Source organism: Cystoisospora suis (assembly GCF_002600585.1).
Source record: "Cystoisospora suis strain Wien I chromosome Unknown contig_1409, whole genome shotgun sequence".
Lineage (NCBI taxonomy): Eukaryota > Apicomplexa > Conoidasida > Eucoccidiorida > Sarcocystidae > Cystoisospora > Cystoisospora suis.
Window position 1 is genome coordinate 1 of NW_027154209.1, and position 21,582 is coordinate 21,582.

General features: G+C 45.9%; 1 protein-coding gene across 1 annotated transcript; it reads left to right on the plus strand.

The window, feature by feature from the left end:
* Positions 1-1,660: 1,660 nt before the first annotated feature.
* On the plus strand, positions 1,661-21,193 carry CSUI_003218 (uncharacterized protein; the record flags this gene model as incomplete). The annotated part of the gene is made up of 13 exons (XM_068063416.1): positions 1,661-5,175; positions 5,882-11,375; positions 12,083-12,417; positions 12,692-12,797; positions 13,484-13,638; positions 14,193-14,284; positions 15,274-15,530; positions 15,944-16,212; positions 16,763-16,867; positions 17,283-17,327; positions 17,813-17,878; positions 18,289-18,432; positions 18,878-21,193. Exons 1-13 carry the CDS (start codon positions 3,184-3,186, stop codon positions 21,191-21,193), a joined length of 11,376 nt encoding a protein of 3,791 aa, XP_067924607.1. The 5' UTR covers positions 1,661-3,183.
* Between the last annotated feature and the right edge of the window lie 389 nt (positions 21,194-21,582).

Below are 21,582 nucleotides of genomic sequence, written 5' to 3' on the forward strand. Positions count from 1 at the left end.
TGAGGGCGAGCCGCTGTCGCAATCCGGGGCACTGGCGAACCATAGCGCGTTGCTGCCGCTGTCGTGTGCGCGGGCAGCAACAACGGTATGGTCACTCTTGTCCGTGTGTGCCGTCGTGTGCTCAGGCTTTCTATCCTCGGGGTTCAGTGCATCTCTCTTCTGAGAGACGCAGTGCACATGCTGAAGCGCCGGTGCTGAACAGCCAGATAGGAGCATGCCGGGCTTAGCCCTCATGGTAGTAGCCTGCGATCGCCTTGAGCCCAGTGGGAGCTCTACCCGTCCTCGAGAAAACCCGGCGAGGGAGTTCCCAAGTGTAGGTACCTAGCATGGTGATTTTCTTTATTTTTCCGTTAGCGTCTGTGGTGCCCGCCGTACAAGTCCGGGCCGCACTTCTAAGTCTTGCCGGCTGCTCGAATCGAAACACCCATTTGTCCCTCGTGGCGCCACACTGCAAAAACACTTTGACCGCAGACACCTGAATGTGAACAAGGAGCCGGCATTACGGGTTGTTCAGGACGACGAGAGCCCCGCGCACGCTCCACTGGAGTATACAGCTCAGCTCTCCTGTGACGGTCGAACAACTACTAGCACTGGTTCCACAGAAACAGTATCCTTCAACCTGGAGGACAGTCAATTCTCCTTGTAATCTCCCGCCTTCGCGGCATGTCTACTGCCTCCGCAAGAGGTCCGCTCCAAGCGCCGCGAGTGTACAGTCCCTGCCTGCCTAGCAGATCCAGCATCCTTCTACCATAAAATCTGTTGCCCTGAGCGTCCCAGAATCCGCACACGTTAGAGAGCCCCTGCCTCCATGGGCAATACTCCTAGCCGCCTATCACAGCGGCACTGTAGCAGCTCAACGGCTGACTACCCGCCGAGTGTCCAGTCTAGCTGTTGAGACCATATTAGTGCCGAGTGAGAGCCGAGGCAGGAGGTTAAAGCGCCAAGGAACTACGTGTGTGGAGAAAGAAGGAGAGCGCCTATCCGCTCTAGTTCTTTCCGTCGACAACAGCGACCAAAACTAATAGAGATTGTGGTCTGCCACCCGACAGACATGTCAGTCCATCTCTCCGTTGGTACTTGGAGAAACAGTAAGCCCTTGACTAGTCAGTAGTCGTCATGGGATGCGGCCGCTAAACACAGTCACGAATCAGGAAAGTGGGAAGAGAATACAGCGTTGCTTCATAACAAACGAAGCTCGCTGTAGAGGCGCTGCTTCTTGTAGGAGTAAGCTACAAGATGAGGCAACCACAACCGAGGAAATCATACACTGAGAATGTGTCTGGTCTGAACAGAGTACATGGCTCTTGCCTTCTTTGTACTCGCATCATGGTATGGGCGGTGGTGGTCTTCAAAGGAGCCGAGATTCTGTCGCTCCTTCGATATCCGCACATCTCCGGGAAACTGAGCTTCTTGGACATCACTCTTATCCTGAGAGAAGGGAAAGGGAGACAAGGGAAAAAATTCTGCTGTTTCAGGCCGCAAACATTGGAAGCTGTCTCTTAGCCATGTTCCTTCTCTCTTTCCCTAAGCTGAATTCAGGGATATCTCTGGGAAAGAAGGGGAAGGGGGGTCGGGTACTCCTCATCAGCATGTTCTTATTGTCTGCGTCTTCTCACATGGCGGTGTTTCTGCTGCTCTCTCATCGTAAAGATGTCAAGAATATCTACTTCTCTTTTCTACGAAGCATAATCCTTCTTTTCCTATTCCATTGTCTTTTAATTTTTCTTCTTGAAGGCGTGTCTGGTTAGCTTGCCTTCGGCCAGCTTGTTTTCTCTTTTTTCTCCGAAGAGAGAGAAGCAGATAACCGCGGGCCTTTTTCTTCCCTCCTCTTCCCGCGTGCTCACTCACGAGCAACATCTCTTCTCTCTCTGAGTTCCCCTTTGTCTTGATTCTCCCTAATCTGTTTCTCTAGCTAAAAAGGAACCCATTCAACTTCTCTTTCGTTAAACTTTACGAGACAAGTCCCCGGGTGGCGTTTCCTGTTCGTTTTCAGCACAATTTCTAATAGCCTAATCAATCAATCGTCTCTCTTCTTTCTTCATCTTTTCCTCCATAACAACCAACTGGTGGAGCGGACAAACACACAGACAGACAGGCGAGTCTTACTACTGATATTTCAATGACGGAAGCTCCTCGCCACTTCCGCGCCTTTTCTACCTACGAAAAGAAGACTGCTGATGTATGATGAGAGGTCTCCTGCTGTCGTAATCGAATTTTTCTCAACCCCGGCTGGCGGCGCCAGCAGGAGGGAAAGACGAACCATGGACTTTTTCTTTCTCCTTTATCCTTCTACCCGAGTAGATCTTCGGAAAAAAGCAAACAAACATGACACACAAACTAAGGACAGATGTTCGTAGTCGCCCTTCCACAAAAGCATCCGGTTCATACAGTTGATAGACCAGACGAGACACTCCGTTACTTCCCTCGAAGACACTGGTCACAAGGGGAGGATCTAGCAGTAGCATGCACTCCACTGCATGATCCGAAACATATACATGTTTACTCCCATACACAGGTGCATACATAGTTGTATGTGTCATGAGAGATGTGGATAGACGTATGGATAGAGGTGGTATTTAGATGTCTCAGTCAAAGAATGCAAGTGCAGACCCCTGAAAGAAAGATATGAAGCGAACAGGAGAGTGGTCGAGCACATCATCACATCTCTGAACTCTTCTTATCTCTCTTTTCCTTTTTTCAAATCGAAGACTCTTCCGTCTCAGTAAACTCAAGGACATGAAGAGAGATGAAGAGCTCCGATGAGGAGAGAGGCGACGCCTTCCGCCGATGTTCTTCGTAGCTTTCCGTCTGGTACAAGAGAAGTATCGTCAGCGTCTTTCTTCTTTTTCTTTTCCAAGGGGCATGAAAAGAAGCCTCTCTCTTCACCTCGTTAATCCTCTTTAAGGAAGCATCGATCGATTGTCTCTGCTAGTAGTAGCCCAGCGATATCCTCTCTAGGTCTTTTTCAAAGCCTCCCTACGTCCTTGGTGAATGGTGTGAGATCTGTCTCTTCTTGCTGTCTCTATCTCTCCTTCTATCTTCATCAAGAATCTTCTTCGTATCTTCCTTCCTTGTCTTGGTTGTTTTCCTCCTTTCTTTTTCTATTTTTCCATACACGCGCGTGATGGATGCATTTCTCTCTCTCTAAGACTTTTTTCATCATACGTAGAAGTGTCTTGAATTATGTCGTTTTATCTTCCTCCTCCGCCGACTCCCGTTCTCTTAGCGTTTGAGAAGAAGAAACTTCTCAGACAGCAGCAAAGACAGAGACAACGATCCAAACAGCATGAAGAAGCCTCGCTTCTCCCTTCGTCAAGAAATCGAAAGAGTAGTAGTAGCAGTCACAGAGGTAGCTGTATGAGTAGATCCTCTTCATCACAACCCCCCGCTTTCTCATCTGCGACACCACCTCTCCTCCATCCATCTTCTTCTTCATCCTCATCTCGTTCTTCTCTTCTTCATACGGATCGTCTTCCATTGGAAATCGCCGCTACGAGCCAAGACAACAGCCATGTCTCTCTGACCAAGGGGAGCAGAAAAGAATATACCGTTCGTAAACCTCCTTCCTCATCTTTCTCTTCTTCGGCGACCTCAGCTCGCCCTAGCTCTTCAACGACTACTGTAGCTGAGTTACTGGCGGATCATACAGGAAAGAGACGACTTTCTTTTCAAGATAAGAAAGAGAGAAAAGGAAAAGGAGGAAGAGGAAGGACAGCAAGCAAGAGCGATAATAAGACTAGGTGTCATATTGTCTTACCTGAAAAGAACCGTCCATTTCGCTCTCTCTCTCCTCATGAGAGTAGTCATAGCCCTAGTCAAGAGCGTGTTGAGAAAACTGGGGAAGAAGCCGTGGTCTCAGCGGCACATCAGAGCAGCAGTGCGCCTTTCCTTACTATCTCGTCTATAGCCAGGAGAGAAGAAGAAGAAGCCAAGCACAGAAAGGTTCACAAGAAAGGAAGCGCTCAGCCGCCCAAAGTTAGTGATGAACATGAAGTCAGGAGAAGATCTCGCTCTACGTCAGGGAAGAGAGGAGGAGGAGGAGGCCCCGCCGATGTTTTTTCTCTTCTGATCCCTTCTACGGGGAATATGAGCGTGCTTTCTCGCAACCACAAGACTTCTTCCAAGTCGCATATAGATGGTGAAGAAGAAGAAGAAAGAGACGAAGAAGGAAAAGAAAAACAAGATCTGCTGCCGACAGTCCAAGGGGGGGGAAAGAGAGGAAGCCGGAAACGCCTTCGTAGTAAGGACGATAGTAAGAGTTCGGACACCCGAAGGAAATTGAATCTTGAAGAAGAAGAAGATGGTAATGCTGTCGAACAAGAAGAAGAAGAAGATGAACCTTCCCAAGGTCTTTCTCTTTCGAAGAAGAGAACTGCCCCGAGTAATTGCCATCCTAAACAACCTGTGAATGGCCTACATGAATCTTGTACAGAGGCAGGTGGACGTGACAATCCAGGCGGAGCGAGGAAGAACAAGGAGAAGCAGATAAAGACAAGGAGGAGAGAAGAAAGCACTGGAGAGGCAGGAGAGGTCTTGTTATCCCCCCCATCTGCTGTTGTCAGTGAGAAAGATCTCAGAGAGAAGACTGTAAGAAGAAATGAAGAAGAAAACGAGAATGGCTTTCTTCAGAAGCCCTCAAAGACTCCTTCTTCTAAAGTGGATATATCTCTCATAAAGACCAAAGCAAGGGACAATACAAAGGAAGAGAAGGAGGCGTACAGTGTCTTGACGATGAAACAGCAGAAAGATGGTCAAGACGACCCAGGAGTGGGGCATTACTTCATTGGCGTTGTCGATTCTCAATCTCTCAAAACTTCAAAGAAGAGTAGAACAAAGGAAAAGAGAGATAATAAAGAAAACGGTGAAGCAGTGGCAAGAGGAGAAGGAGAAGCAGGAGGAGGAGGAGGAAAAGAAGGAAGAGGGGGAAGAGATAGCTTTTTAATGGTGGAGACAAGAAAGATCGATCATGGCTTGAAGAGTCGAGCGAGGCAGGTTGGCGTTCGAGAGGGGAGAGAAGGAAGAGAGGGAATCATGGGTCTCTCAGTCGAAGAAGACGACTTCATAGAAAAAGAAGGAAAGGCAAGAAGAAGAGGAAGAGAAAAGGAGAAGAAAGGCATTGTCATCCGAAAGGACGAAGGAGGTAGAGGTGCTGAAGCTTATACAACTCGCACCGGGGTACGAAGCCAAGAGATTCTTCTGAGTGTAGTCTTCTTATTGTCGTGGCGCCACTTTCCTCTCTCTCTTTCCGTCTCTCTTCTTAGCTTTTCTTTCTCTCGATTTCTTTTCCTCGAGATGATTGAAAGTCTTGCTTAACACGTCACCACATCAGGAAGGAATCGATACATGATCCCCTTTCTTTATCATCTTCTTAGCCTTCTCTCATCCACTCTCTTCACTCGCTCGTCCCAAAAATCTAGATAGATAGCTCTCTTCTTTTATTTCATGAGGAGGATATTCGTAGAAGAGAATAGGGCGGTACTTTGTTTCTTTCTTCTCTCTTGCTTGGAGCTCATAGTCTCCCCCTTCTGCTCTTTCCTTCGTCCTAGAGGATGACAGGCTGGTAGCTACTCCTCAGTCGATCAAGTTTTCTTCACGAACAAAGTCCCTCTTCTCAGCTTCTTACAGAAGCCTCTCTTTCTTCAAGACGACAGCGCACATCCTCCTTACATGAATCTCTATACAGGCCCGCGGTCTCCCTTCACAGGAGTCACTGATGTGATATATATATATATATATCGCTCTAGACATGTCTATAGATATGTATATCTCTCCTTGTCTTATAAACGTCTATCATTCATCTGTGTCTTCGAGTATCTCTGCAGTCAATGGCTTCCAGGTCTTCTTTTGCTTTCCTTCTTGTCTCATTGCTGTGTTCTTATAGAGATCACCAGGAGACAATCGCCGTTATCTCTCTTCTTCATCTCTTTCTTCTCCTAACCTTACAATGCGATCTTCGCCGACGCGGCGACCCCGTCACCATCGTCATCATCATTCTTCTTCTTCTCCTTCTTCTTCTCCTTCAAGCCCTCTCCGATCTACAGCAAAAGCCGCCCAAAGTGTCCTTTCTGCGTCTGCCTCGATGACAGTCCCCGTGTCTCCAGGGTCTCTTTATGTGAAGAGACCTCATCCTCTTCCTGGTCTTCCTACATCATCTTCTTCGCCTCTACGACTGCGGCGAGGTCTTCGAGGAGGCGAAGGAGAGAAAGAAGAAAGAAGTCTCCGTGTCCGGTCTCCTCATAAGACGAGAGAGGAAATTGTCTCACGGCGTTTTTATCGTCCTCATGCTCATAAACACCATACGTCTCATGGAGGGAGTTACGCTTCATCTTCATCTTCCCCTCTTCTTCATAGGTCAAGAGTGAGATCTTCCTTGTTGAGGAAACGTTCTTCGTCATCTCCCATAGGAGAACACACTACCCATCTACCAACTATGAAAGGAGGAGGAGGAGAGAGAGAGATGCGAACAGAAGAAGCAACTCCTCTTCGAGGGACACATGAGGGGGACGATAGGAGAAGACGAGGGTCTTCTCCAAGTAGTCGTCGAAAAGAAAGAGTTGGATATTCATCAGGTTCTCCTGTGCCTTCCTCTCGGAGGGATCACTCAACGGGGGTGAAACGATTATCAACGATTGAAGAGGAAAGATATCTCGGAAGATCAGATGTGGAGACCAGAGCTGTTGAGAGAGGGAGAGAAGAAGAAGAGGAACAAGAGCTGATGGTTGAGACAGAAGAAGAGGAAGAAGGTCACGGCCGTGATGACCGAGGGGGAGAAGGTGCAGATAGAAAGAGAGGGGAGAGAAGAAGATACCGGGAGATTTCAGGAGGTGAAGTGAGAGAGTATGTAATGGAAAGCGAGGGAGAGGAAGAAGAAGATGAAGAAGAGAAAGATTCTCTGTTAGGAGATCAACAGATATCTGAGGATGTGAGGAGGGAAGGAGCGTCGATTACGAGTCATAAAGACAATTCTCTTTTACGTTCGATTGACAAACGAGAGAGAAGACGACGCCGGAACGGGGGTTCAACAAGAATTGAAGAGGACCACCACCATCACGATGATGTTGATGATGAGGTGTACATACACCCGGAAGATGCTGAACATCATCGCTATATTTACTATCGAAAAGGAGGCGGGACAGGAAAAAAATCCCGACGGCCAGGATTGAGGAGGACCAGTAAACATGTTCTTTCAAGTAAGAAGTTGATCTTTTCACTCGATCATCCTCATTCTTCTCGACATCTGTTGAACTCATCATTAGATCGCTCAAGAGAGCTGCAAGCAAAGAAGATGTATACGACAACTTCTCCTCTTAAGTCTCCACGTAGACAGAATCCCCTCCCTCATCACACCTCGTCAACGTCATCTTCTTCATTCTCTCCTTCTAAGATCTTGGCTCCTCGCGGACTATCATCTTACTCCTCTGAAGGGATCACTTTGGCTCAAGCTAACGACCCACCCGATAAGCCTCATAAGGAGAATATACCTATGAACAGACCCATCGGTCCGAACCGTCTTCATTCCGTCTCTCCGTCACGTTCCTCTTCTTCTTCTTTTTCGTCTTCTATGAATATCCTTGCAAGAACACCGCCTTCCTCTTCATCTTCTTTTCTCTGCGGATCAACTCAAGAAGGTCTTCCTTCTCATGCTGTCAATACACTCCAAGGGCCATTGATGCCGTTTCCATCAAGTGTGAGGTATGCCCCATCCAACTCGTCACCTCACAAGCTTGTCTCTTTAAAGACATCTTCTCCAAGGAAGATTCTTTCCCAGATCCATTCTGACGTTACGGGGATGTCTCATGCTTCTTCGCCTCTTCGCTCACGCGGTCTGATAGCCCCGATAGGAAAAGGAGACGATCCAGAAGTCAGATGCCCTTCAAGTAAAAGTCTGAGAGTCTCTGGAAGGGGGGGAGAAGAAGCTTCTTCTTCTTCCTTACATGGTGATCCCAGCACAAGAGGAGGAGTTGCATCACTTCATTCATTGTGTATCGGAGATATACCATTTACTGGTAATACGACTGGCAGTAGTACTAGATCAACTACTACAACTACTATGATGATGGCGAGATCCTTAGACAACTCTATTGATATGTCTTCAGTATCAGATAGAGGTAGAAAAATAGAAGAAGAGAATCTTCCACTTCAAGGACAGGGAGGGACCAGTTCTTCAAGTTTCTCTCCTTATTCTTCTCGTCATCGTCATGCCCGTCCTACCTCCAAAGGTGCTCTACGAGATGCTCCACGCTCTCTTCTTCCTTCAGTCATAGAAGAGGAACCCCAAGAGAAAAGAAGTAGAAAGACGAGTACTAGCAACAGCCGACGAGGCGATGCTCCCGAGAGCCACCATCGGAGAGAAGAACCAGGAAAGATAACGGGGGGAGATAGCGAAGGCATCATAGAGGAGAAAGAGGATGGGGGGGAGAGGAGAAGAAGAAGAGGAGGAGGAGGAGATGTCTTTCAGGAGAATCGTCGCTCCCCCCCCCGCCTCCTTCATCCATCTCATAGCAGTCATGAAGAAGAGCCTTCCTCCCATGAGATCTCTCAGCAGGATGATCCATGTCGATCAACTATCACGGCTACTGGGGAGATGCCTAGTAAGGCTCCTCACCCGGGAGCCCCCCTTTTACCTGAGATGCGAGCACGACGCCATTCATTAGGAGGCGTCCGAAAGACTCATCAGCAGCAGACCTATTCTTCTTCTTCTTCTACAGCTTTGGACGCTGAAAGAGGCGAAAGCAGCAGGATAAGAACTTATGACTGGGAGAGCTCAGAAGAAAGGAGAGAAGGGAAGGGGGAGGTTTTTCATCACAACAGAATGGCGTCCGTACCTGCGCCAAGCTTGCATCTCCAGCAGTTACATATGGATAAGGGCGTTCGAATCAATCGCGAACTGATGCGCTTCAATGCTCTTGAAGCCCGTATTGTCGTCTCAGAGAGATCCACAACCCAGACGAATGCAGGAGTCATGGGGAAGATCCCCGAAGAGGAGAAGAAGAGAAGGATGCCGTCTCTTGGAGGAGAAGCAGGGAGGGGGTTAGGAGAAGACGATGAAGAGAAGAAACGTCTTCTTCTTCTTGCTTCCTGTGAAGAGAGCAACAGAGAAGGCGAACGACAGCTTGTGCAAGAGGAGAGAAACACAGAAGTGGAGAGAGAAAGAGAATCCCTAGAGAATGCAGCAAGAGAAAAAAGGAGACAGGGGAAGGATGAGAATCCCATAGCTCTGGAAGAGGAGGGGGAGGACAAAGAAGAGAAAGGGGAGAAGAATGGTGATGAGAAGGAGAAGAATCGATGCTCAGATCATTCGTCAACTAGCTACAATCGATGCTCCAAGAGATCTCCACATACGGGGGAAGATCGTCTCCTTCCTCAACCTCCTGTGACACCTGACTGTGCAACGGTTCTTCTCCAACAGAAGAGAGACAAAGAGAAAAGAAGACTAGAAAGAAAGAAAAGACAGCAAGCATTGCTGAAAGAGAAAGAATCGAAGCTCAGTGCGGATGATAACGATGGCTCCCCCCTCCCACCCCCTCCAGCCGATCCTGCTTCCTTTGCATTCTATTGGCTTAATCATTCTCCGACTTTAGAAAGAGAAAGAAAGAGAGAAGGAGAAGAAGGAGAGGCAAGACGAGAAGGGGGAGATCAAGATCATAAGAGATCCATGAATCTTCCCAATCCTGATGTCTCTGCTTCTTCCTCGTCGTCATCCTCATCGGGGTCTTCATCCTCTACTTCTTCGCTGACTTTTTTTGTCGAAGACAAGGAGAACCTTCAAAACTTTTCGTCAGCCTCTGAACAGGTAGATAACCCTTTCAACAGATCAAAGAATCTCTCTCCAGATCCCCTCTCTTTCTCTGCTTCTTCTAGAGACGATCTCATTATGAAGGGGAGAATAAGGAGAGAAAAGGACATGAAAGGAAATCTCTCTCCTGTTACAAAGAGAGGTCCCCCTCCCCTACCTCCTCCTCCTTCTTCTCCTCCTCGGGCCGTTGTCCCTACTATCGATGGCGATAGAAGGCGTTTTACCAGAGATCGTCATCTATATAAAGGTATCGTCCATGAAGGAGAGGCAAATCACAGACATCCTTCCGAGTCAGATGGAACAGGAGGCAACGCACTACAGAAGTTTCAAGGAGGGATAGGAGATAGAGGGGTAGGAACGCGAAGCGTTGGGAGTACTGCGGCAACAAGTGCGAATACAGAGATGAGCTTAGAAACGAGCTCAAGTGGTCTAACGAGCGGAGGGAGGCTTCACGATCCAAGTACTAGTAGTAGTAGTAGTTCACGTTTTATTCCAAATCATAATACCTTGGTGGGAAAGACTTTTGAAGAAAGAGGTGGAGAAGGGTATCTTCCTCCTCCTTCTTCTCTTTCTCTTTCTTCTCCTCTTCGTCCATCAGGATTGCTGAACTATCAGGCGCCTCGTCAAGGAGATGAGAACGTGGGGGAGATCAACAGGAGGAACTTCTCTCTTCACCATTCTCTCACTTTATCAGACTCGGAAAGAACCGCAACCCGAATGCTTCCTTTAGATGAACGAGACAACAAGGCGACTGAAGGAGGATTGTTTCTGTCTCCTTTCTTCCCTTCGTCAAATAGAGAAGATGAGAGGAAAAAAGAAGTAGAGGTAGATATGATGGAAGCGAATCAGAAGATGAGAAGAAGCCATGAAGGGGGCCTGGCGAGACGTGGAGAAGAGGGGGGATCTTCTTCCTTCTCAGCATCAGCAAAACGACACTCTTCCTTAGTTGAGGCATCGAGCTCTCTTCTCTTAACACCTACCTTTCCGTTGCCTCCTTCTTTCTCTGCTTGCCCCCCTTCCTCTCCCTCTCCTATCGTCCCTCCTGCTCCTCTCTCCTCTTCTCATCATTCACAGGCTTCTTTTTCCTCTCCTCATCTCTACACCTCCGCCGGTGCTGTCTTTTCTTCTTCTTCTCGCACGTCTCCGTCCTATGCAGATATTTCCCAGGCTTCTAGTGAGAAGAACAAGACTGTACACGCATCTTCTCCTTCTGTCCCACACACTGAAGTTCTTTCTCCCTACCTCCCAAGCAACAGCACTCATACTGGGATACCCATAGGAAGGGGAGGGGGAGAACGAGTAGAAGCTCAGATAGAATGGTCTTCAAAGGAAAGAGATTTATGGATGAAAGCTATTGCTTCTGAAGCTCTAAGGTCTCGTGCTTCTTCTATACGAGTGAAATTACCTGTCCCGGCACCGCCTCCCTTCAGCTCTTCTTCTCATATTGAAGGAGACGGAATAGGCGGGGATGGGGGAGAAGAAGAAGACGACGAGGGCGATATTCTGGTTGAAGAAAATGATAATGATGAGAGGAGAGAAGCCTACTACCGAGAAGAAGCCTCGAGGCAAATCTTCACAGGTAACGACAAACATACGAAGACTATGCTTCAGTGTATACATGTGGACAGTCTTCTCAGTCATTCCTTGATCATCTATCTATCTAGCTAGCTATCTATCTATCTAGCTATCTAGCTATCTATCTATCTATCTGTGAGGACTGTCTGTAAAAGGAAGGTGTCTGACACTTTTTCTGTACTTTACAAACTTCCTTCTTCAAGAACGGCTTGAATTGGAGTAAGCTTCGAGTCATGTATATCTTGTCTCTTCTATTCTTTCAAGCGGTGCTATCGATTCATATCTCTCTGCCGTCCTTCCTGAAAGTGTGTCTGTCAATCTGTCTGTCAGCTGCTATTCTCCTCTACGTTTCATACGTATAGGCCTGAGCTTCCCTGTGCACGTGGATGTATCCGTCTATCTCACCAATTATATATATTCGTGTGTAGATCTGGAACATGGGGATAGATGGACAGGCCTATAAGGTTGTGTATATGTATATCTATTCATGTCTACAGATGCCATAAAAAAGCCCGCCGCCTGGATCAGTACTCGGTTTCTCAGGGGCCCATTCCTCTACCGTACATCTATACATGGATAGGCATCTATGAATATGTATGAGTATATAGGACTATATATCTTTGTATGAATACGTATGGGTGTGTGTATGAATATGCATGTATGGAGATGGCTGTATGTGTGAATATGTATATATGTATGCTATCTCTCCAGGTGTCCAGAACTTCTTATCATATCTTTCTTCTCCGTCGTCTTCTCCCGAGTCCTTCCCGACCTTTTCTTCTCTTTCTTTTTCTTCTTCTTCTTTCCCGCTGCCGTCTCTACGAGAACTTCTTCGCCTTCTCTCTCCTCCCCGTCATCTCCCAGGGGGACAAGAGAAAGAAGAAGGAGACCACTCAAAAAGTGTGTTGCATGCACTAGGCATTCCCAAGCCACCAGCTTCATCTTCGTCTTTCTCTTCTTCACTCCCAGTTAGTGGCAGAACAAGCAGCGAGAAGAATCCTCCTGAGGTTCATATCTTCACAGCATTCTTTCTCCCGCTCTTAAAGGTACGTCTTGAGAGGTCAAATCAAGCGTTTTCTCGTCTTCTTTCTTTCTTTCTCTTTCATTTACCTTATACACGAGATTCATGTATCATCCATGCCTTACTGCTCGTCTTTCCTTGTTTCTCTTTCTCTATTGTACATAGTCATCCTTTTCTTCAAAACTCCTCAAGGGCACGTGTGTTTCATGAGAAAACAAAAGGTGGTCGGTTCATTCATTCTTCGTTTCATCTTCATAGAAGAAAAGCTCTCTTCTTCTCTTTCTTTCTTTCTTTTCTAGGCTGCAGAGAGAGCGACAGCGCGATCGGAGCTTGAGAAGGTTGTCGCGACGTTTCCTCTAACGGCGGGGTGTAGTGACACCCGGAGAGATATCCTCGTTGCATTTGGTATGTCGCTTGAGAGTTTTCCCCCCTTATCTCTCTCTCTCATACTTCGAGAAAGAAGGCTCTATGTTCCTTATGTATCTTCGCCTGCGTATGTATCGATGATAGACGCCTTCATCTTCTCTTTCTCTCTCTTTCTCATGGACTTTGTATAGAATCAACTAGGGGTGATGACCTATTCATTTCAGGGACGTCAGGTCTGTCAAACAAGCGCGTTATGCTGCTTTCTTGGAGGAGAGAAAAAGCTCTACATACGTCTCTATATATGCGGGTATCTAAGAATAGAGATATGTATGTATCTCAGCAGAGAGAATTGCAGTATGGATTGCTTGACGGGGAGTATCGATATCCATATATTTATCGCTCTCTATGTGTCCGTGTCTACTTTTTGACCTCCGAAAGAGGAAAGATGACTCAGTTTCTTAGATTTCTTCCTGCTTCGAAAAGTTGAAGTGAGGAATAAAGAAAAAGAAAGAAAGAAAGACAGTTTCTCTTCATCCAAGCAGCCCGGGATCACGAAAGCCATTAGTCGCGAAAATGCAACAGATCTCTCTCGAGAGGACAGAAAGAAAGGTCCCGATGATCTGTGTCGTCTATGACGATCCCGTACTTAAAAGAGAATCTACGCTCCTCGATGTATCTTTCTGTCTTTCGTTGTTTCTGCCTCTTTCTGTCTGTCTCCTGCGCAGCCGAACGTGTAGCTAAGTCCGCTGTACGTGAGATCCGTCGACACTTCGGACAATTTGCGGTGTACATACACCGCAGAGCTCAATGGCTGTTAGAAGAACACCAAGCCAGGGTGGCCCATCGGCAGAAACAACTGGCTCTTCGCCGCGAAGAAGAGGTCGGGGAACATACACATGTATATTTGTGGACATATCATAAGAACATATATCATCTCTCTCTCCATGTGTAGACGTATGTATCTCCCTGTGTCTCTACATGGCTCTAAAAGGAACTGTGGCAGGTGAGTTTCTTGCTGTATGCATGGCTTCTCTATCTCTCTGTCCCCGAGTGGCAAGCTGAGCAAGTGCATCTCGGGGAAGTGCGAAAAGACCCTAGCTGTTGAAAGAGTTTCTTCTTTCCAGCCAGCTAGCTAGCTAGCTGTTCACAGGCGGAGACGCAGTCGATTCACAGGACGACAGCCTCCTGATAGGAGGGGGGGAGGACAAGAGACTGAACTTCGAACTTTTTCTTGTCACATCTCCTTCTTATACTAATGGCTCCTTCCTTCACTGAATAAACTGAAGTGTTGCATGCGTTGATGAAAGTCTCTTCCAGGGTGAGAATTCAGGGTGAGAATAAACACCTTCTGAATACGCTCTGTTCTTCTCTTCAGCCATTCTATCCATCTGCCTATCCTACATCTATCTCTCTATCCGTCCTTAATCTGTTTAGCTTGATCTATCTCATCATCTGTATGTATGCAGAGACAGGTGGACATATATCGGCGGGAATGGAACACTCTCCGCCTCATTGCCGCACGGTAAGTAAGTGATAATAGTAGTAGGAGTAGTAGTAGTATTAGGAGTAATAGTCATACGAACACTGGTAGGTAGAGGAACAAAAGCAGACAGCTATCGCAATAGAACAACTGATAGCATAGAAGACGTGATAGGAATAGAAGCAGGCAGTGATAGGGGGAATAGAAGCCGTCGATAGAAGTCGATGAGCAGAGCTAACGGAGAGGGGGGAGCGGAGTTTGACGGGCAGGGGGGGTGTCTCCTGTCTCTTATCTCTCTTATCGTGCTCTTTCAGTGGCCGAAGGAGAAACTTCATCCGTCTCTTTCATTCTCTACCTATCTATGTGTCCGCACATGCATATGAGCTTCAGATTCACAAGCAGATTCTCTTCGTCATGTCTCCGTCTTCCTTCCTCCTCCTGCTGTCTCTAGTGTCTATTTCATTATCACCTAGAGAGAGTGTAGGGAGGTTTCTTTACTCTCTCTCTCGTTCATTCCCCCCCTCTCGGAAGACGCGCGCCGCTCATCGCTTATATACAGATATCTGTATATACATCTGTACATGGATGTTTCTATCTTTTTCTCTCTCTCCATATATATCTGTCTTCCTCTCTCTATAGAGATATCTTTCTCGATCAATATAGAGCTGTGTATGTCTACACGATAATATGTTTCTCACCATCTTCTTCCCTGGTATTAGCGGGATGGCTCTGTAGTGAGAAGATGGAGAAGAAGAAGCTAAAGGAAGGACAAGTGCGGATCGAGGAAGAAAGGACTGAAAAGATGAGTGTCTCTTGTCTCTTCGCCTTCGGCTTCTCCATACTTTATCCCGCCTGTATCTATATAAGAACCCTTTCTCTGTCGTGTATATACCTGAATAGGTAGACATATAGATATGTCCACATTTGTATGTACACTAGATATTTAGATACACATCTCCGCAAACAGCAGAAAGTAAGGAGTGAGTCTGGTGAGTTGCTTTATTTCTCTTGCGTCTTCTTCTTCTTGTCTTTCAGGAGATTACAAGATGTTCGTATAGCTCACGAGATACTTCAACTTCAAGAGAAGCCCCAAGAGCATGCAGGCCTTCTGAAAAGGTCCATGGAAATAGAAGGACTGCCTTATGACAATGATCAACATACACAAGACATCCCAGGAAATCTCCCTACTGCGACTTCCCCTCTTCCTCATGATGACCCGACTGTTCCTGCTGGTTCTGTTGCGGGGGCTCCACCTGCTCTTAAGCCCCCAGGAGGCGACCTCTCGAGTTCAGGTATCTCATTCATTTGATCTTCTCTTTCTAGGTTCGATTCCCCACAAGAAGATAAGCTGCTCCTGTTTCGGAGTGCAAAAGCTCATCCACCCCCTGCTTTCCAGGAAACTTCACCACCAAACACTACTCATGACTTGCCGACTATCTTCTATCTTTAATCTATCTATTTGTAAACTATGTCTCTTTAATTTATCTATCTATCCTTCTTTAAACTATCTATCCATCTATCTTTAACTTATCTATCCATCTTTAATCTTTCTATCTATCGATCTATCTATGCCTGTCTGTTTGTCTGTTTATCCCTTCATGTCTATGTTGAAGCAGTCGATCTGCCAGAGACGGGTCTGCCTCTTTGTCTGTATGCACATGAAGAATCTTGTTCAATGTTACGTCGTCTCTGTCTTTTCTCCTAGATGCGAGCGGCCAGACAGGAGTCTCAAGTATAGGAGAGCCAAGAGAGAAAGAAAAAGGACAGGAAGGAGAGGAAGGTCTGCATGAAGAAAGAAGAGGAGAGGGAGATAAAGAACAGACAAGCGAAAAGAACGTCGTGAACTCACATGCATGGGACCACGAAAATGGAGAAGGAAAGAAAGAAATTGAAGTAGAAGAAGATCTTCTCCATCTAAGCAAAGATGAAGAAGATCTACTCTTAAAAAAAAGGACAGTCAGCCAGATCAAAGAGGTAGGCCCTTCATCTCCGGAGTTAAGAAGAAGAGAAACTTTCTCCTATTCCTATTTGGTTTCTTTCCTTGGTCAATCTCTTGCCTCGAAGAGGATAGATTGAAAAGACAGAGATAGGTCTAGATGTACATCAAAGATATATATGTGGAGTTAGATCTCTTCTAAACTCTGACTGGAGCCAAGACAAGAAGAGCGAGTGAGAGAGGGAGGGAATCTTCTTGATCCTACCTTAGCCAGAGAGACGGTGATAGAAGAGAAGAAGTTTATGCTTTACATAGGTCACGTAGATGTCTACATGGGTGATGAACTTTCCATTTTTTCCTCCTCTTTAAAGCATGATCTTCATCATTCTTCTCCGAGACTTTTTCTCTCTACTTGATCAAAGAACATACCACCCCTACGGGAGACACAATTCCCATACATTTACGAACAGTGGCCTCTCTCTCTATTCACCCGTCTCGATCCATTTAGCTGTCTTGTTTCTATCTATCTTGAATCTATCTATCTATCTGACTATCTATCCTCGCTGTCTTTTTCCCTCTTTTCTTCAGGATCTCATGAGATGCGATGATGGAGAGACAAGGCGGATAGAAGAAGAAGAGAAAGCTAAGGCGCTATTGACAAGAAGAAGATACCTACGAAGACTTCGGGTTGAGGTAATGCTCAGGGGGGAGAGCAGGAAAAGAGAAGAAGAGAAACGTTCCCTTCTCTGTGGACAAAACACCACCGTTCTAAGTGTATACTCGATATCTAAGTGGCTTGAAGTGATACAAATAGATACGTCAGTACAGTTGAACTCAAAGATCGAATCAAGATAGATCCGTCACAGATAGACAGATAAGGCGCGAGAAAAAACAGAGGTGGATGAATGGAAAGGGAAAAGAGGAAGAAGAAATAAGAGAAGAGGTAGTACATTTCCTTCATTCTTATCTATCCCTTCGATAGCCTTGCTATAGTATGTATAAGAATGTATGGTCTGAATATGTATGCATAAGGACGATGTATGAATGAATGAATATGTAAGTCTCTCGGAAGAGTGATTCTAGTCTGTTGGTGTCTTTGCTTTCTTAGTTGTTCATCATAAGGACAATTGAATCTTTCTTGTCTCTTGAAAGGGTAAGGTAGGACGACAACACATGAATGAAGGTCTCAGATCTCCTCAAAACTCGAAAAGACATGCAGATCTATCCTTAATCTATCTTCAATATGTCTTCGATGTAGCTATCTTTAGTCTATCTATCACCTTCAATCTGTCTGTCTACCTTGATCTCTTTATCTACCCATCTAGTTATCTATCTACTTCTACAAGGCTGGGAAAGGCCGGGAGCGCTGCTTGCTCAAGGCTTTCCCTGCTCGCCCGTATAAGGCCGCGAGCCTCTTCAGTGTCTTGCGGTCTTAGCGACTTCAGAATAACTCCACATCCTCTCACCTCGTTACCCCCCCACCCATTCATTCCGATCTTTCTTTCTCTCCTTTTGCTCTTTCTAGTTTTGCGGAGTTCAAGAAGAAGAAAAGAGAATTTCGTTACATCTTCTCTCTCTCTCTCTGTATGGATGTGTGTGAACTGTGTCTTTCTGCATGGCGGTGACGACGACGATTAGCTTCATGAAGGGATAAGCCGAGGCAAGCAAATGCTTGAGGCCCTCGAGTACCAGAAACGTCAAGTGGTAAGAAGAAGAAAAATACCACAAGAAGAAGAAAAGAAAATGAAGAAAAAGAGAAAGGAAGAAAGATTTAATCGACGTGAACGAGCGGAAAAGTACGAAACAGCACATTCTCCCTTTCTTTTATCTCTTTCACTTTCCAATTCTTCCCTCTTTCCTACTCTCTGTGCCGTCCAATCGATCTACCAAAACAAGACCTCGTAGTACTGCCGGAGAGGACGACCTAAGAGCGTCTTCTTCTTCTTCCGCGTCTCCTTCGTCTCTTCTGAACTCTCTTCTCTCTATCGGGTCTCTTCATTCGGTGTCATATCTCTTCATCTTTCTCCTTCTTATTCTTCGTCTTCTTCTTATTCTCTTTCTTCTCCTTCTTCTTTGTGGTGTTGTTCTTTTTCTTCTTCTTTTTCTCTTCATAGCTTATGATGGCTCAAGTGCTTCACCGGGTCGTTCTCCCTCGTGTCGATGATAAGCAACTTCTCCTTCAGCTACAAGGGAAAGCGAGACGGAGATCTTCTTCAGCCTCTTCGTCAACTGCTCCCACTGGAGAAGAAGAAGAAGAAGTAAGAAAAGCATCAAGAAGCAACTCTTTTCTTACACCTCCTATTCATTCACTTCTCTCGTCTCCTCTCTACTCATGTGGAGAGACAAACACAGAGACACCTACGCATGCTGTAGACATGTTCGTTCATCTATCTATTTCTCTTTAATCTATCTATCTCTAATCTATCTATCCATCTATTTCTAATGTATTTATCTATCTATCTTTATTCTATCTATGTAGACATGCATATATAGGTAGGTGCCGATGAATCCATAGACTGTTATTCGAGAGGGAGGAAAGAGCGCGTTGCCTCGTATCTACTCTTACGCTCCCTCAATCACGGCCTTCCGAGATCTTCTACCCTCTCTTCACTGCCTCCCTCTCTCTCTCACTCTCTCTCTTTTCTTCTCTTTCTCTCCCTTCTTTTTCTCTGTCCTGCCTTTCTTCATGTCCCTCTGCCATAGACATCCTTCGGAACCTTCCTGCCCTTCTATAAGTCTCGATTGTTACTTCGTTCTCTTCCTTCCTCTTACCTCTCCTTACTTCCTTCGTTCCTTCTTCGGTCTTCCTCTTCTTTTTCTTTCTTTCTTTCTTTCTCACTGTTTCTCTCTTCTTTCTCGCGCACTTCTTTCTCATTCTTTCTTTCTCACTCTTTCTTTCTTTTCGTCTTTTGCATGCAAATTACCCTCCTCAATGGTCAGCATTTAACGTCAGGCATCGGAGGAGCTTCTTGTTCTTCTTCTTCTCCACGTGAAGAGAAAAGGCAGCTACCTGAAGAAGAAGAAGACGGAGAGCAAGATCTTTCTAGGCGGTTGACTTTACTTTCCTCTTTATCCCATGAAGAGAAGAAAAGCTTCGCTAATCCTGATCTAATAGGAGACCAAGAGAGATCTCATTCTTCTCCTGCTTTAGCCAATATCGAGAAGTGCGAGGGAGAATCGATTCTGAAGCCGTCTTCTTCCGTTAAGAGAGTTACCTATATGAGAGAAGGTAAAAAGGATAAGGCAGAGGATGAAGAAAGAGAGAAGAAGAGCCACACTCTTTCAAGGGATTTCGAAGGCAGGTCTCGAAAGAAAAGTGGGGGAGAAGACCGGACAACTCGAAGAAAAGGAGAGAAAAGCGATGGAGAATCACCGCCGCCGAGAGGTTTTCTTCCTTTGCTTCAATCTCCCCGACTGAAGAATCTTCTTCCTTCTCTTCTTGTTGACCATCTACCGCCTTTACCTCCCTCTCGAAGATTCTCCCTCGCTTCTCTGATGGGAGAACGCTCTGTTCGAGCAGGAGAAGAAGATGAAGAATTGACTAGTAGTAGTAGCAGAAGAAGTAGTAGTAGTAGTGGTGTCGGTAGTCTGCAGCTTCCTTTAGAGGGTGAAGACGAAGAAGAGGCCAGTCTAAGAAAACGCCATGGAGAGAAGGTGGGGCTGGATCATTTTCTTCTCTCAAAGAAACCCTTGCAGAAGGGGGATTGTTTACTTGATGTAGATGAAGAGGTAAAAGAAGACAAGGAGAAAGAGAGAGAAGGAAAGAACAACAAGAGGAAGGAAGACGTCTGGCTGTCTGAAGATAGAGATAGAGGGGACAGTGAGGGACTAGAAGGAAAAGAAGAAGAAGAAAGATTCCCTCGACATGCCTTCGGTTCCTTCTCTCTTCATCCTTCTCTTAAGGAAATGCATGCAGAAGTCCTAGCAGTAGGAGAAGGAGAAGGAAGAGGAGTGAGAGAAGCACCTATAGGTCAGCCTCTAACTCTTTCTGATCTACGGTCAAATCATGAAGACGACGAGATGGAGGAGGAGGAAGAAGAAGAAATGGAGAAACCCCAGAAGATTCCCGGAGAAGAAGAACACATAATGGAGGTGCTTTCAAGGAAGACTTCAGAGGGGATGGCGAAAAGAAGAAAGAATGAAGAGAATAAAATGGAGAGAAACGACAACTTTGAAGATCCAGGCAGAAAACATTCAAGAACTTCGGAAGCTCTTCTAAAAGAGAAAGAAGGGAGAAAACAAGGAGATGATCTTCTTGACTTTTCGAAGACTTCTTCGTCTTTAAATGACACAACGATAAAGCTATCAACAGAAAAGAGACATCCATCCCCTTCTCAGAATCATAGAGAAGCCTCGGGTGTAACGACAGCTCAAGGCTATACTCCGCGTTCTCATAGTCGACCTAGAAATCTTCCTTCCTCTCATCGTCGCGCTCTACCATCTTCTTCTCTTGTTCTTCTTTCTTCTTCCTCCTCTTCATCGTCATCCTGTTTTACTCCCTCTCGCTCACCCCCACTTATGATGGGAAATCGACGTAGAGAAGAAAAGGAAGATGAAGAAAAAGGAGAACAGGAGAAAAGAAAGGTGTCTGAAAGAGCCAAAACGAATTATGTCTTGCAAAGAATCGATCCTCGTTCTTCTTCTTCGACTTCCTTCGCAGCACCTGCTATCATGAGAGACGCGAGTATAGCTTTAACCAAAGCCAAAAAGAGAAGCGGGAGGGAGGACACGACGGAAGAAGAAGAAGAGAAAAAGAAGAAGAAGAGTATGGACACGAAGAGTAAGACTTCTTATGAAGAAGGAGAGAATAAAAAGGGCTACAGGAATGTGGAGGAAACGTTGCTCTCGACTGGCAAAGGAAGAGGGGGGATTTTCAATAGAAACATGCTAGGCACATCACAGACATTCCCAAGTTCTCTTGGAGAAGGGGGAGAGGCAGGGAGACAGGAGAGTAGAAGAAGAAGAGAAGAAGAAGAAAGTTTCTGTCTAAGAAGTTTAGCAAGCTCACGAAGGAGATAAATGAGCAAAAGAAGAAGAAGAACAAGAGAAAGGGAAGAAGAAGAAGAAAGAAAAAGGGAAGAAGACGAAGAAAACAGATGTTGAGTTGAGGAAGAGGCGAGGCTAAAAGAAATGTTGAAGTCGTGGTGGATGGATGAGAAAAGTACAGAGCTAGATCCTGCAGAAATAGAAGTGAATGATCATAGCGAAGGGGGGCCTATCCTCGTAGAGAGTTAACAGGCAGACAGGTAGAAAGCTTCTCACGTATACTTGAACAAGAGAGAGAAAAGAAAGAAAGAAAGACACTTCCTTTGTGTTTTCTTCTTCATGTAGAAGGGACAGCTGAAGAAGAAGAAGAACAAAGAGAAGGAGAAGAAGGACCGGGTAGGTTAGGGGGAGGAGATCTGCTG